Below are 16712 nucleotides of genomic sequence, written 5' to 3'. Positions count from 1 at the left end.
ACCAACCCCTCAAGCTGAGCAGGTTTTTCTTGTGGATAAAAATTTCTTGAAACTTGGCGTCGAGTCTCTGCTGCATCTTCTATAGGTTGCAGGGTTTCTACGTGCTGGGCCAGTAGAATTGACCAAGGCGGGGGTGCACATGGGATGCAAAAGATTTTCGCCCCTGTGGGTCAACCTTATTCGTTCTACTCAGTCTTAGAACATACCAGATACTATTCTGTGCCTTCGCTTGGTGTTCGGGAGCAAATTTTTTCATGCGCTCGTTCCAGTGGCTTGAGATTTTTTGTTTCTTTTCTTGTTTTACGCATGTTGAAATAAAGGGTTGTGAGACCCTCGAAGTCCAACTTCCGCTGAGCATTGTATCTAGAGATAGAGGATCAATAAGAGAGTAGCAAGAACAACAACCGTGAGAATTGCGGAAGATTGGAAGATTCTCGTTCATTTCAATAGGCTCCCTTCCAAAGAGAAATAATGATGGAGATAATCCCGAGCGCCATAATTATTTGATGATTATTCCATGGATATTCAACCAGCAGCAGGTGGTTTTCAACGGTAATGCCGCTGTAACTTTCTCGAGATATGGCGCGTAAATTTGTGGGACATGCCGCAAACGGTTGAACCACTCCTTGGACTCCATCAAATAATATCTCAGAGAGAGAAAGTGTGTCAAAAGCAGAAACGTGATTCTCACATCGATTTGCTGCATTGCTGCAAGGGGGTTGAGTGCTTGCCACAAGCTGCTGGCAACTGCGGGAAGATACACTCACTGTCCCCCGGCTCTGAGAGGCGAGGCTGATGCTCCAGGGCATGTTCAACCCCGTTGGGTTGGGTTCCTTTGCAACATTTGGGCAACGAGAAACACTTTGCGCGGGGATGTATTCGGTAACTAACTACCCGTACCTGGGGTCTAAGTTAACGATGTGATGTCCTTCGGCTTCTCCCTCATATTACTTTTCTTTCTCCCTGTCTGTGTCGGATGTTGCGATGAACGATCGAAACATCATACGCTGAGTGGCCAGTGCCAAGGGTAGGGTCTCCAGACCGGCGTCACTCGCGCGACGCGAAACACTGCATCGTGGTGGGGATTGGCTCAGCTGCATTAGCATGTTTCGAATTTCTCGTTCTGGGCTCCGCCATGCAAAAATTTGACCTTCCCTTCTCAGGTGATGGTTGTAACCAGCCAAAACTCTGTGGGCCAATGGCCTCGAAGTACCTCCCTTGACATCATCTATTCTGCAACTTCTGGTCCTGACCTAACTAATGCAGCCAAATGGGCCGCTTCGGGAGGCACAGGATGTGGATATTAACTCGCCCTAGCGTGCAGGCAGGGGGGGATGACAGGCTTGCAGTCAATGCTGGTATTGTCCACGCTTTTTGAGAGTATCCGGAGGGTCGCCCGGTGAAGGCGTGGCCTGGTATTCGGTGCACTCTCTTCTCTCCTGACAGACCACCGCGCTATATTAACCTCGCCGCCCGCCTACCGACCATGGTTGTTTTATTTCCTTTCCCTTCTCACGCTGGACCGTTTTGACTCTATCCACATCCCAGTTCAATCTCTCATCCTCTCATCCTCGTTCGGGGTTTTGTTAGATTTTGTTTCTTCGACTTAGGATAACAGGACTGGTTCCTAGTTCACACTCACTCAGTCTCTCCCTATCTTTAAAACACCAGAAACAACTTCCAACCCTGGGCTCTGTTTCATGCTTGCCTGTGGCATTTTGTTAAAGAGTCTCTATACTTTCCTTGGAAATAGTCAAAGCAAGTCTGCGTGGTCAGAAAGAATATATCCATAGCTTCTCGGGAGCATTGTCAGGCAAAGCGAACTCTCAGCAAATTATCACTTTTCTGTTCTGTGAACTGCTACAGGACTGCTCTCTACGAAGGTAAACTTCTTCTCTTCTGTGTTATGTCGCAACTGCTGGAACTTTCCGGCATCTGAGATGTGACCTATTTTTGATATTCAATACATCTTTGACCTTCCTTTAACTGGTGTTTTCTCTATTCTCTTTTCCAGAACAGAACATTACATTCACATTTTTGCATCACTCCTGTGTTCTGGATTCTTCTTGTTGCATTTACTGACAGTCTCTAATAAGATTCGCTCCTTTTCTTGCTCGACTACTATCTACTCTTCCCCTCGCTATTCAGTGGGTTATTACAGTCCCTATCGAAACCACTTTCTCTTACTCTCCAAGGCTCTCGTCTGGAACGAGTTATCTGAGAAGATATAAGGAGCTCTTGAACCTTAGTTCAGTGCACACATTCCTTCAAAACCCAGTCGCCAGAGCAACACAACATACAGATCGCTTCTGTGAAGCCCATCCACCAAATCACCAAACTTTCTTCCCATTAAATCGACGATCAAAAGAAAAGGAGAGGAAAATACGTATAGCCATGCATTTTTCAACCTCATTTGTGGCTGCGGTCGCAGCTTTGTTGTCCGCTAGCACCGTAGATGCCCACATGGTCATCACCTCACCAACTCCATTCAATCCCGAACATCTGACCAACAGTCCCCTCGATCCTAGCGGAGCAGATTTCCCCTGCAAATTTAGCGATACGTACACTGCTGGTAACGGCGCAGTTCCTGCTGAAAATATTTTCCCAGCCGGTTCCCAGCAGACCCTGTCATTCAAAGGCAGCGCTGTTCACGGCGGTGGATCCTGCCAGCTCTCCATCACCGAAGACAAACTGCCTCATAAGGGCTCTGTCTGGAAAGTCATCCACTCCATCGAGGGGGGCTGTCCTTCTTCAGCAGATGGTAATCTATCGGAGGACGCCAACGGATCTGGTGCCTCCGTATTCAAATTCCAGATTCCCGACACCATCAAGCCGGCTGACTACACCTTCGCCTGGACCTGGTATAACCGAATCGGCAACCGCGAGCTCTACATGAACTGTGCTGCGATCACCGTCACTGCAGCTGTCAAGCGTCGCTACGCTCCCCTCTCAACCGCCCAGACCGCCAACCACGTCTCCCTCTCCAAACGCCAAGATCTACCAATGATGTTCGTGGCTAACATCAACGGCTGCACCACCAGCGAGGGCAAAGACATTCGCTTCCCAAACCCGGGAGACTCTGTTCAGTATGCAGGCAAGCCCTTAAACCTCATGGGAACCGACCAACCCATCTGCAGCTGGAAGGATGGCAAACCTGGTCCTATGCCTGGTAATGGGAGTGGCGGTTCCAAACCCCAACCTTCATCTACCGTTTCTGTTGCGCCTCAATATCCAACTCCAGAATCGATTCCTGTTTCGCCGCCCGCTTCTCCTAGTGTCGATGTGCCCTCAGGCTACGCATCGGTCCCAATAGCCTCCCGGCCATTTAACGCCCCAGTAGTCTCCCCGGGCTTTTTCGCAACACAGAAATTCTCGGCACCAGAACCCTCTGCCACTCCAGCTTCACCCCTATCCGCACCCAATCCTGGCGCTGGCGCTGGCACTACTACAGACAAGAATTCCAGCAGCAACAGCAGCGGTAGCGACGGCAACGGCGGTTCCATGAATGGCCCATGCTCAAACGAGGGTGAATGGAACTGCTTTGGTAACGGCCTGAAATTACAACGTTGTGCGAGCGGTGTGTGGTCTGCCGTGACCAAGGTTGCGCAAGGAACTAAGTGCACATCCAACGCTGGAAACATTGTCATCTTAGCGGCGAAGCGTGGTGTTGTCTCTCCAGCTAAGATGCATCGACGAAGGGGCCATGGTTCGCATCTGTCGTGAGGCTAAATAAACACAGGAAAAAGAAAATCGAAATTCCTAAGTATGGCGGAAAGCAGCTGATTGGTCAACTTTGGCCAATGTCGGGAAATTAAAGGAATAGTTATCATATAGGACTTGATATAAATTCTTTGCTGCACTAGCCTTCTGATTTCTCATACCCTCAGCCCCCTTCTTTTCTCCTTTCTGGTCTTATGTGGTGGTCTACAGCATCTGTTCATGTGGAGTTTGACTTACGGAAGTTATCTACAGCTCATTTTGCCGTCATTCCACTTGTTGCTCTTGATATCCTCTTCGTTGTCATATAATTATTGGGTCTGGCCATCATGTTTTCCTGAGTAGAGACAACTGTCCGTCATCTTCTGTAAACTTTCTTTTCATTTCGTTAATTCCTGTCATTCTCCTGTGACTGGGATTTCTTTGTCAAATACCGGACCTTCTACGTTTCGCTTCTTTTTCTTTCCTTAGCTTCACTTCAGTTCAAACTCTTGTCTTCACATAACCCTTTTGTGCTCAAGTTAGTTTATACCACTGTTCATAGAAACCTTCACGCGATCAACAAAAGATTTTTTAAAAAGAGAGTATCCCTTGCCAAATTTCTATTTGGTAGCATTCGTTATAAAAAGCAAAAATAAAACAAATCAAAAATAACCTGGTCCTTGTTTTAACAACAGATCCCCCTTTTAATACCAAACCCTCCAGTTCTCGTCTAAGTCCGCCAGGTAAACTTCCTTTCCCCAGGAAATCATCTTGTGTATCTCACCTCGTATCTTTAGAATTATGGCTGGGTACAGTGCAGTGGGGTGGCGAATCTGTTATTCTGTCCATTGACTAGCACTGCTCCATATACTAAATATGTGATCGGTCACTAAAACGTTTTGCATCGTATGCTCTTCCTTGTAGTTATCCCGAAGACAAGTAATGAATCATCTCAGTATCTACGACTAGATTTGAAAAGAAAGTAATGACAAAATTATCGTCATCCACAGCTCAGCCAAGGATGAGAAGCAATTCCGGCAATGCTTATGTCCGAAGATCAATTAGCAAGAAAGCTCTTTGGATGTTGTTTCGAAGCCGCAATCTTCTCGTCATGTTAGAGCAACAAGGAGAAAGTTGAATTCGAACATCACGTGAGTAAAATCTTACCTAAGCTGCCAAGCTGCCCAATCAGGAAATCAGGGCTTAGGGTTTGCAACCTTACCGACGAGCCCCCTTCCAAACCAAGCGAAACCCACATTGAAAGTCCGTGGATTTGAAGTCGCCAACGTCTGCTTTCAACAATCACCGCCAACGACGGCCAGCAACAAATCGACAAAATGGCATCTCGCCCAACTGTCACCATCGCTAATGCTGAGGGCAAGCCCAGCGGTGAAACTCACCCTTTGCCCGCTGTTTTCACATCGCCAATCCGACCCGACATTGTCCAGTAAGCCTGCGAGCGGAAGACTAAGAATATTGGTGGTGGTTAGGGGTATAAACTGATGGCGAAATTAGGTCGGTGCACACTGGTATCGCGAAAAATAAGAGACAGCCATATGCCGTGAGCGAGAAGGCCGGTGAACAAACTTCCGCTGAGTCCTGGGGTACTGGTACGTGGAAAGCAATTATACTACCAAATAAGGCGCATTGTTTTGGGAGGAAAAAGGGCAAAAAACACTGATAATCTACAGGACGTGCTGTCGCTCGTATCCCCCGTGTCTCTGGAGGAGGAACACACCGTGCTGGCCAAGCTGCTTTCGGTAATCAGTGTCGCGCCGGTCGTATGTTCGCTCCCACTAAGGTCTGGAGAAAGTGGCATCAGAAGATTAACCTTGGCCAAAAGTAAGCCTTCCAAACGGAGTTCAGTTGATGACTGACATGTGGTTGGGGGGGGAAGTGGGGGGGGAATTGAAGATGGTCAATCTGTGATTCTAATAGTGCTCTGCTAGGCGATTTGCTACCGCCTCTGCCCTGGCTGCTTCGTCCGTCCCTGCCCTTCTTTTCGCCCGTGGTCACCGTGTTGCCAGTGTCCCCGAAGTTCCCCTCGTAGTTGATTCCAAGGCCTTCGAGAACAATGCCATCGTTAAGACAAAGGCTGCCATCGCCCTTCTCAAGAACGTCGGAGCTGGCCCAGATCTCGTCAAGGTCGAGGAATCCCGCAAGATCCGCGCTGGAAAGGGCAAGATGCGTGGCCGAAGATACCGCCAACGCCGTGGACCTCTCGTCGTCTACAACCCAGATGTCGATGGAAAAGACCTAGTCAAAGCCTTCCGCAACATTCCCGGTGTTGAGACTTCCTCCGTTTTCTCCCTCAACCTCCTCCAGTTGGCCCCTGGCGGCCACCTTGGTCGCTTCATCGTCTGGACCTCTTCCGCCTTTGCCGCACTTGACGCCATCTACGGTTCTACCACCACCCCATCCGCCCTCAAGAAGGACTTCCTCCTCCCATCCAACCTCGTCTCTAACGCTGATATCACCCGCCTTATCAACTCTTCCGAAGTCCAATCTGCCCTCCGTGAGCCAAAGGGATACGCCAAGACCAAGAGAACAGGCGTCCAGAAGAAGAACCCTCTCAAAAACAGACAAGTCCTCCTCCGACTCAACCCATACGCTGCTGCCTTCTCGAAACAGAAGCTTGGCCAGAAGGGCCTTGATACCGGCAAGCCTGATCGTGCTGGTGAGACTTTCCACAAGATTCTGGCTCAGGAGTAAAGGGTTAGGGTTCCTTTTTAAAAACAAAATAATGTGATTTTGACATCTGACTCTGGAGCGCGGTTTTATTTGAGGTGTTTTTCTTTCTTTCTCTCACTTAGATGTGAATTATGCTGTTTTGATTTGCTATATCAGATGCTACACGAACGTAAGCGGGAGAAATGGATATGGTAGGAGCTGATAATCCCATATTTTCTATTTTGATTCCGGTCCTCATGTTGCTTTCTAGTCAACGGTCGTGTAGATCGTAGCCGTCCTTAAGACCCCCATCAACCATTGGATCACAATGTCACCAGATCCACGCTCCATGATATTATATTGAGCAATGTGTAAGATCAACCTGTCATCTTTCATTCCTTGAAAATGATCAAGACAGACTCAAATCTTGCACGATATAGTTTCAAGTTACTCAAAGTTATCATGGACGTAAACCTGAGAACTGATATCTGATAACTTTGACAAACGGTTGTGTGTTGCCACCCTGACGTAAGTGGATCTCCGAATCCTGAGGTTGCGCACGAATGCTTCAAACCACCATACCACGAGGGCAATGACCAAACATGATAAACTCGAAATTATCTGGGTGATTTGGCTCTCATTACACAAATTCCATTCCATCACCTACCCATCACAATATTAAACGCAATTGACGTCCCTTCATCCCTTGTGTCAGTGAGACATTCGTAATAAGACACCCCAGGATGATGCTAAGCTGCATAATATGGATTGGCTTCGGGATGAAAGAGCAAGGAACAGGACCCCAAGGTGCAGGGATGGGAACGCCCCTCTCCCCCCTCCAGAGAGCTGTAATCCGAGCGATACGTGGCTCTGTGGTTACTAACCAACCAGCTTAACTACTAACTAGTTAGTAGTTAACTAGTTAGTTAACTACCTAAGCTGGTAGAGTTTTCTTTTCGAGTTTCATAAACACATGTTTGCATCCAGTTTCCAGCACGCATAACTGGTTGCTGGGAAAAAAAAAGGACCCAAGGTCAGCAGTTAATTCTCCCACTGCCAGACTCGTCACCTAGACTTATATCGCTAAGCTTCCGAGGCAATATGCTTAGGAATCATCTCAAGCCGAACCGCTTGCCCTATTTCTATATAACAAGCCTCAAACTGCCGAATCTAACCCGGTTAGTTAGAGAGTCAGAACCCAGCTTTTGGTACACTAACTTAGCTGCTAAACGGCATCTCCCGGTCACATTCGTCCCTTGAAATTTGAACCCCGCAGGCGCAAGTTGAACTTGAACCTAGGTCCCTGGCAAATATCCCCTTGGTTCTTAGCCAGAGTTGCCCACTGCAAGCCATACCAAAGTAAATTACGAAATCAAGGGCTGTGCGCATGTTTTTATTGGACCGGAGGAACCCCTCTCCGGACAGATATGGACCTCCCAGAGCAGGGACCATTATCCTAAACCAACATCCTGAGAAACTGAAACCTCAGATGCTGGGCAGTCACGGAGGCTGAGTTTTCCTCGCTTGTTCATCAAAGTTTTCTGCATTCGTATCGGGACTGGAAATTTGAAACAGACATCTTCGTCAAGATCCAGTGCCATGCCATAATGGAAGAGAGAAAACCAAGCTCACTACTATTCTTCTCTTTGAGACGGCAACTGGGTGTTGGGACATTGGAAGAGTTTCCGAGCTCTGACAATTCCAGGTCCCGGCATGCCGATCGTTTGATAATCAAATTCACCGTTGCAACGGTCCAAAATACAAAAAGGGAAAAGAAAACGAATCAAATATATGTCGAGACAAAACTCAGCCAACCCACGCCCATTGTCGTACCTCCGCATAATCCATACATACCCTGTCAACGGCTCTCGGACCCTTTCGTTTTCAGGCTCCTCTAATCAATGCTAAATTAGCCGCACTTATTTACTCGCCTGGTTCCAGGCGCTTGGTGTGGGCAATATTGTCAGCCTTGCAAAGCCCGTTCAAAGGGCAAGAATTCCTTTCGTGGTTTGGCAGCAGCAGCTCTCTTTTAGATATTCACATGTTATGAAGAGTAGTTTATGCGCATCAAGTATATATTAGTCACTAACAGGAAAACAATGCCACCTAGATATGCCATGCTTTTGCACTGGCATCGCGCACTCAATTTAGGAGGAGAAGTGGAAGCTGCATTAATTGAAGTTAGCATGGCCGGACATCAACAATCTATTTGCCATCCTTACAGCTGAGATTAATTAACCAGTTGCTCAACTTACCAAAGCGGATAGCTCGATTGCTGCAGCATGGAAGCTGAACCCGCACCAGATGATGGAGAAAGGGAGGGTATCCAAGGACGAGAAATCAATCCACAGCTGCTGCAGACAACAATATGAGATGAGATGATCAAGGAGAAAGCATCAGTCGTCCTCGCGTGCGGCGGCACATAGTCAAATTATTCATGTAGACACCAACGTAGATGGATCTGTAAAAGAAATAGATCTGTAGATGAAGCAAATCCGGGGAAGCCGATGATATTTTATTCACCATAGAGATAAGCAGCAATGTCTGAAAGAGGACTGACACATGTTGTTATCAACCTTGTCTACAGCGTGTCTTCTGCAGTCTACCTTGAAGGTATGTTTTTGTGTGGGTATGTTTGTGTGTAAGTATGTATATGTACCTAGTACTGAAATGATGTCATCTATCGCGAAATTTCTTGCAGACACTTTGGTCGCAGTTCACACACGAATCAACTGGAAGTTTGAGCTGCACTTTGATGCTTTTCTAACAACATGTAAGCACTCCTCTGACAAGTCTTCTCCCTGTCCAGGCGGCCTTCTCAGTGACAAAGAGCACTCCGTACGACGTGACATTCATGTTCAAAAACGGCAAACACAACGAAATGCCAGCCTAACGCGTTCGGGAATCCGTTCTTCCGTTTGTCTCATTTACAGTTGGCTTCCAGCTGGACATGCTTCTACACGTGAGGTCTTCTGATAACCGGGGATTGGCAAAGAATGAGATTTCAAAAGCAGATAATAAGCACTGTTCAAAAGCAGATAGATAAGCACTGGTTTAATGCCGAAGTCTCTCGCTTGTGGTTGGGCTGTATCGTGATCCGTCCATGGGGCCGTGGATGGATGTTAAGATTTTCCAAGGCCCCTAGAATCTTACATACACACACCCCTGACCGGCATCATCCAGCAATCATGGGTTGCTGTACAACTGCCGCACAGCCATCAGCAAGGGCCACGGCATTCCAAGGTTAGGCGAGGGTAGTCTATCCAATCCCTCCCACCTCGATGAGATCCCCCTGAAGACGCACACGAGATTATACATCAGGGCACAGAGAGCGAGCATGAGTTCAGCTGCATGGCTCGCAGGGCCCCTTTGCGTTTAATTTCTACCCTGGCTCTTATTTTTATTATATACTGGTGTACTCCGTATTTCTTGATTTATTTTTATCTTTATTTTTGTTACTTTTGTGGCGGGACTCGTGAGCCGCAAGGCAAGAAGCAAATGACGCTTATCACGCCGATTCACCAGGCTAAGAATTAGCCTTGCCACCGTTGCTTTTTAGGTGCTTTTCCGAGTTACCCTGCGCATCTTCTTCGACCTCTTGATATCCCTGTGCCTCCCCTTACCTTTCTCCACTCCCTCCCTCCCTCAATTTTGCGAGACTTTAGAATTGCCGAAGCACAGCAGAGCAGTGTGGTCCCCGGCAGGAATCTATCTTGAGCGGCGCTGGATTTGTTGCTCTCTGAGGATGCATTCTCTTAAGAAACAGGCGGCAGTTTGCTAGCTGCATTGTCCGCGGCTGGGGCGAAGTCATTCCTCTGGCCTGCCTGTGCTTCAATATCATTTTCATCTGCCGATGCACCCAAATATCCCTTTTTTAACCACGCTGTATGCAAAGCCTGTTTATTTGCTTCTCTTTATCAAAACCATAAACGGATTCTACTTTGTCCTATCCCGTAACAGGGGTCCCGGGCGGTCGTGTGCCTTCATTCGTTCGGCTACGTAGATTCGTTTGCGGAAGAAGGTTTCGAAAGACGGCGGGTTCATTACTTGCAACCCTGTCAGGAACTCTTTCATGTCTGCACTATTTACTTGTCACAACTCGTGGCCTCAGAATAACAAGAAAGGAAAGGGATTGTCAAACTCCTCAGCAAAGCCACTTGGATTTTCCATTTCCTATCTAGATACAAGCAAACTCTCACGGTGTGGATGATTTGACTTGCTGGGTGAAAGTCGGCAACTTTCTCCTGAAGAGCCGACATTTGACCCCAAGGGCAAGGCCAAGAGACGTCATTTACTCTTACGGTTACTATGGGACCCTTAGGGTGCATGTTACCCCTTCCCAAGGACAGTCCCACTCCGGAGGAGTCGAAAGACACCTCAACGCCCCCAAGATGGTTAACCAAGTATCGCCTTCCTCCTCCTCGAAAGCTTGGTTCTTGGGAGTTGGGATCAGATGAGTCTGTGGTGCCGCCGGAGTTGATAGATTCCTCAGGTTCTGCAGCCAGTGTACAGGCTCCTCAGAGTAACAGCAATCGATATCAACAGCAAGAGCAGTTACCACCGGTCAGACAACTACTTACACCAGTATCTTATTCCGACGTACCAAACTCCCACTACTATTTCCCAGGACGCAGAAACTCTCCGCTGTACAGCAGCGGGACACATGGATCTTCTCCAACCGGTGAGGCCTACGATGCACGCACCCTGACAACTAGGTATCCAAGCTATGGCCGCGTCTCAAGCCCAATGAGACCACCGGTACCAGACTCTGTTGAACCATCATACGGACGCGGACAGTACCCAGCATATTCTCGAGAGCAGCTACCTCCGCTCTCCCATGTTGGGTTAAGTCTCACGAGCTTGCCGTCCCACCATTTTCCCGATTACACGAGAAACAGCGATGACGCACCTTTAACGCGTTACCACCATAACCAGCTTCCGTTTGAACGAGACCTGCCTAATTCTGAAGCATCTCCAGTATCCAATACGTCCTCACTGGCTACTGAGACTGCTTTGCGCTCAGCTTCACCGACTAGCAAAAGTCAGCCTCGACTGGCTCATGTGGTAGACGAGCGCTATATTGGGAGTGAGGGTCTATGTTACATATACTCCGATGGTACCCATTGCCCTAAGCTGATTGATGGGGAGCTCGTCAATGCCAACTGGGGGATCACGAAAGCTGGTAAGCCAAGGAAGCGGTTGGCGCAAGCATGTATAACGTGCAGAGATAAGAAAATCAAATGCATCCCGAACGTTCCCAAGTGTGATCAGTGCCAGAAGTCAGGGAGAGAGTGCAAATTTGAAAATGCGTGAGTCTAGAAGCCGCTCTTTGTCTAGGAAAATAGGTTTGATTTAACAAAGTTTTATTCCCTTCTGTAGGCCTCGTGGAAACCAAGCTGCGAAGGCTTTGCAACAATTGCCCATAGCTTCTGAACAGACAGTGGATCGCCACGGCTCATCAACAGTATCGACGATATCCCATAACCAACGGACGGATTACCCGGCGAGTGGATACTCAACATCAAGTTTGTCCATCGGGAGCCCGCGTGATTTGATGTCAACTTCTAGCCATTCGAACGACTCAGGTACAACGATGCACGAAATGGCAGGCCCATGTCTAGACTTTAACAGACCTCTAAAACGGAGACGGCGATCCTCCGCGAATGCCATTGACCACGCTGGGCACAATCCTAAACCAAACAAAGATATGACAACGGCTTCTGATTCACACACCGTGGTTGATATTTTGTCGGACATGGCTGCCATGGACCTCCACGATCCGACGCTATCGGAATGGGAAACAGACCCTTACCAAAACCACCCCGAATCAACCATGCACTATGTCGATAGGTATTTCAAATATGTTAACGGTGCAACCTACTGTATATTTCCTCGAGAACCATTTATTAGATGGCTCAGGTTTTGTGTGAATAAATCTCTTGATGACAAAATGTTGTTGTATGCTATGCTTGCTATGGGTGCTATTTTCGGCAACAGCAAGGAGCACAGAGCAGATGCAATGAGGTTTGCGAGAATAGCAAGACATGCTGTGGAGAAGAGTCAAAATAGCCCGACTTTACATCTAGCTCAAACTCGAATTATCCTTGGCATGTGGCATTTCACAATCGGCGCATCCGCGACAGCGTCTGATTTTACGGGCTCTGCAATGCGGACTATATGTGGGCTGAAACTTAACGTTGAACATGGGGCTTCAACATCCGGGAGTTCGCCTGAGTGGGACGAGTTTTTCCAGGCTGAAACCATCCTAGAGTGCCAGAGGAGGACCTTTTGGGCTGCTTTCCTTATGGATGTTAGTTTCTCTATCCAAATTCTTCATTTTTCCGCTCTCGCAAACCGAAGCCCATTTTCTGACACTTTTGCAGAGACATACCTCCCTTGAAGCCCACTTCCCTACGGTGCTCAAGCCACAAGATATCTTCCTGCGATTACCATTAAGGGAAGACTGGTATGAGAGTCAAAAATGGGCTAATATGCCCTACTTCGAAAATGGTATCATACTCTCAGATGTCTCTCTACTGGAGGAAAGGAATGCGCTTGATCCGATGGCTTTCTTGGTTGAGGTTTCTGCCATTTGGGGGGATGTGCTTGAGCATATTTATCGTTCTACCTATGTCTCATCTCCAAATTACGAGGTGCGGTTCGGAGAATTCTACGATTCAACCGTGAAGCGTACCGATAAATGGCTTGCTAGTCTCCCACAGTACTTCTCCTACAATGTTCGAAATCTGGAACTGAGCGTCCAGGCCGGAAAAGCAGATGTATTTGTCAGTGTGCATATCTTGTACCACGCAACCATGATGAGATTGAACCGGTATGCTCGCTACGAGGACCTACCGTATCATATAGTTGAGCGAAATGTCCGCCGTTCCCACCAGCACTCCATCGACGTCCTCCGCATCGCCTTTGATCTCAGCCAATTCCTGAATACTAGCAATAAAAGTAAAAGCAGCTCATCGACTACAAAAACCACCTTTTCCACCCCCCTGACAGGAAATGCCATACTATCAGCCACTGATGTCCTCTCTGCCGGTGGCTCCATTCGTGAAGCACCATACTATCTCCAACTAATAAGTGCTGGCATGGACCTGACTGCTGAAGTTGCACGGTTCTGGCACAGCGCACGCGAGCAGCTACGAATTATGGAACTGCGCGTGGGGAAGGTAACGGACGCCATTCGTGCACATGGCTTACAGGGCGAGAAGCGTGGATTTGCCGTCCAGGGACTCCCGCTAGATCTCATTCTAGTGGATAAACTAATGCCTAACAATGAGGCTCCCGGTGCCCATGCTGCACCTACGAAACCTTCGAAAATGCAAGGGAGTACCAACCCTTCGATCACAGCTAAGAGAGGCGATTTGGTCTATTGTCTTACGCGAGACGAATATTTTCGTGCGCTTGGACTCAACGACATTTCGGTGCAGAGGGGTGAGGTGTTGTGGATTTCCTGCGAGGTTGAAAAATGATTGAGATCAGATCAAGCTGACTTGGTTTGGTTTGGTTTATTTTCTACAGGCATTTCCATGCTCTTACCTTTTTTCCCGGTGTGGTGGATCTCCCACACCCCTTGTGCTTCACTTCTTCTTCTTCTTCTTCTTCTTCTTCTTCTTCTTCTTCTTCTTCTTCTTTTTTCCCTTTCTTTCTTTTTATCTTCTTCTTATTCCTTGAGAAGCGTGCATGTCGGAGCTTGTCGTTTGCTTTTTTTTGTTTCCTTCGAAGTGAATTGCTTGCATTCCAAGATCCATAACCACCCCCCCCATCCCCCCCTCCACTCTTCCTCCGGTGGAACATTCTGTTCTTTTTTGGATCTTTGTTTTTATCTTTTTCTGTTTCTCCACTGTTATCCTCGTAATGCATTTAATTGTCATGAATTCTTTTTGCAACACCAGAAAGATGGTAGGTAAGCAATACCTTGTACAGGGTTTGCTATCTTTGCTAATACTTCATTTGGTATTCTTTTGGCTTAATTTGTCCACTGCCTCGCCGTCTTCCCGCTATCTGAAAACGCCTGCTGACTCCCCCTTTTTTCGCACGTTTACTTTCTCCTCTACAGAGCATTTCACAAGGAGAAATGCTACTTTGACATATACTGTTTTCAACTCAAATTAAATATGTATTTATTTACATACCTGCATTATAGATGAGGCACCTGCGTTAGTTGTTTAAATATATGTGATCATGGTTTATGATTGATCTACAGTTTCTGTGAAATAAACCCATTCCCCTAAATTACTTCATCACCAAGAAGTTAGACATACCCTCAAAAAGCTTATGTTAAGCAAAATCAAGGAAACTCCAAATCCTGAACACCCTCATCCTTGAGAAGGCAGTGGGTGAAGATATCGTTGAATCCATACAACTCTACCCTCCGCAGGGTCCATGACAGTTGCAAAATGTGTCATTTCATTCGTGATTGGGTGGGTGCTCGTCCATTCCATGACCTCTAATGGTGCGGCAGTCACCTCTTGGTCTTGGAAGGTAGTTTGCTCGGTCTCCGGTGATAATTCCCGATTTTGAGATGTATTTGGTGGTGCCGATGAGGTGATATCTTGACATCCGCTTGCTCTTGAAGAGCGAGTTCGCTGTAATGGGTCTCGTCTGCCGGAAGTTTCTGGCGTCTCCTTGGGAAGTCTTTGTCCTTTGCCAACTCGATTTCGAGAATTTCTATGTACTTGTCTGGTCCTCGCATCCCAGAAGGATTGCATGCAAGCTTTTCGCTCTATGCTATCTTCTATTAGATCCTGCAGACCTTCTAGGCCTGTTAGTTGACATTCTTCCGGCTCGGACGTGGAAGCTCTGGTGGTTGAGTTGGTTGAATTGAGGGATTCCATTGCTAGGTCGACGTTTGTAGCTACAATGAATGACGATGAAGAGCGGGTGACGGCAGACCTGTAATCTTTCTCTAATACGGTGGTGGTAGCTCCGTCGCTCAAAATAATATACGCTGCGGTCGTGGGGGTCTGGGGAAGGGCGGCTGTGATTGCGCTTAGAGATTGCAGGTGCCATGGCTGGGCTGCTGTTGACCATACGCGGGTGAGAAAATTCCATCTCGCCGGGTTTGGTGGCAGGAGATACTGCCGAAGCAACGATGATACGGAACGTCGGATACCCAACAGCACGAGCAGACGGTTTGCATAAAATTTTAAGTTGACAAAACGCTTGCTCATGTCATGATTTGGGCGGAAATTTAGTGAAACACTGAGGTTTCGCCTCACACCAGTCAGGACTCCGACAAAACCAACGTATGTAATGCTTGTTGCGAGGACTTTTTCTGTCTCAGGACTGCGGACAAATTCCAGTTGAACTATCAACTCCCGCAGGACATCCATGCCCCAGTCAAGCGTACGAAAATGAAGCATTTTAGAACTTGAATCTTGTGCATCTCTGCATCTCGCGCCGCCGCTGGTGCATCCCATGAGCAGATCAAGGACTACATTGAGCGAGACCAGCAGGTATAAGTCGATACCAGTTGCCTTACTGATCCCTTTGATCTCCTCCGTTTCTTCATGGGTATACAGTTTGCGGAGGAATAAACGCGCCGCCCGTTTCACCCATATGACATTGATGCCAGGATGTACGGACTCGACAAGCTCATCGAAAAGACCAGTGAGAGACCTCATCTTGTCACGATAGCTTTTTGCAAGTTCAACATATCGTTTTGCAGGGGGAAGAGAGAGATCTATCCTGTGTACCGGTGGAGTATCTCCAGTAACCCCAGCTGGACCGGTGGAACGAGCCATTGCTTTATCCTTGGTCGAAGTATAGTTGCAGTTCAGAATTGATACGCTAGTTCGGGCTTTTGGTTGCTAGATTTTTAAAGGAAGTGTTTCTCATGTGCTGAATTTTGTAAACAGTCATTTTTCTTGGATACTAATAACAGAAGATTGGATAGCATGTTGTTAAACACAAACTCCACTAAATGGGCTGCCGCCTTCAGCGAGTGACCAAGCCACCAAATTGCAGCCACCAGAATTTCGGTAATATCACGAATGCATTAGAAGAGTTCCAAGGTTGAATCTGAATATTTAGTCCAAGGCACATTAGTCATACACGGTCCGTTAGTTAGTGGACTGTATGCAATTTAACACCGAATCAAAAGCAGTTAAAACTGTATGTTTAGTTACCATCTTCAAGGTTTATTGTGATGTTCCCCTTTGCGGCGGGTTATCTTAAATCCGGGGACTTCATTTTCCTCCCGGACTCCGAGCTCCAAACCTCACAAAGAAGTCAAGCATTCGGAGATAATTTTTTTTTAAACCTATGCGCCGGGACAAACCATGAATTTCCAGGTAATCTCAGTCTGATACAAGGGTTCCTTAATTGAA

The 16712-nt window shown here is 47.4% G+C and overlaps 5 protein-coding genes across 5 annotated transcripts; 4 read left to right on the top strand and 1 right to left on the bottom strand.

Annotated features, from left to right (window-relative positions):
• Positions 1-2394: 2394 nt before the first annotated feature.
• Positions 2395-3723, top strand: PADG_05722 (uncharacterized protein; the record flags this gene model as incomplete). Its single annotated transcript, XM_010763084.1, has 1 exon — positions 2395-3723. The coding sequence occupies one exon, from the start codon at positions 2395-2397 to the stop codon at positions 3721-3723; it is 1329 nt and encodes a 442-aa protein (XP_010761386.1).
• A 1313-nt stretch (positions 3724-5036) lies between these two features.
• Positions 5037-6411, top strand: PADG_05721 (uncharacterized protein; the record flags this gene model as incomplete). Its single annotated transcript, XM_010763083.1, has 4 exons — positions 5037-5146; positions 5215-5309; positions 5391-5541; positions 5649-6411. 4 exons carry the CDS (start codon positions 5037-5039, stop codon positions 6409-6411), a joined length of 1119 nt encoding a protein of 372 aa, XP_010761385.1.
• Positions 6412-8909: 2498 nt separating this feature from the next.
• Positions 8910-9415, top strand: PADG_11969 (uncharacterized protein; the record flags this gene model as incomplete). Its single annotated transcript, XM_010763260.1, has 3 exons — positions 8910-8982; positions 9179-9285; positions 9314-9415. The coding sequence occupies 3 exons, from the start codon at positions 8910-8912 to the stop codon at positions 9413-9415; spliced, it is 282 nt and encodes a 93-aa protein (XP_010761562.1).
• Positions 9416-10677: 1262 nt separating this feature from the next.
• PADG_11968 (uncharacterized protein) lies at positions 10678-13853 on the top strand (the record flags this gene model as incomplete). Its single annotated transcript, XM_010763259.1, has 3 exons — positions 10678-11678; positions 11749-12679; positions 12753-13853. 3 exons carry the CDS (start codon positions 10678-10680, stop codon positions 13851-13853), a joined length of 3033 nt encoding a protein of 1010 aa, XP_010761561.1.
• An 846-nt stretch (positions 13854-14699) lies between these two features.
• Positions 14700-16127, bottom strand: PADG_05719 (uncharacterized protein; the record flags this gene model as incomplete). Its single annotated transcript, XM_010763082.1, has 1 exon — positions 14700-16127. One exon carries the CDS (start codon positions 16125-16127, stop codon positions 14700-14702), a length of 1428 nt encoding a protein of 475 aa, XP_010761384.1.
• Between the last annotated feature and the right edge of the window lie 585 nt (positions 16128-16712).

The sequence above is a fragment of the Paracoccidioides brasiliensis genome (assembly GCF_000150735.1).
Source record: "Paracoccidioides brasiliensis Pb18 unplaced genomic scaffold supercont2.7, whole genome shotgun sequence".
In the NCBI taxonomy this organism is placed as follows: Eukaryota; Fungi; Ascomycota; class Eurotiomycetes; order Onygenales; family Ajellomycetaceae; genus Paracoccidioides; species Paracoccidioides brasiliensis.
Note: the sequence above shows the minus strand (reverse complement) of the source record. Positions and strands in the feature narration are given on the sequence as shown.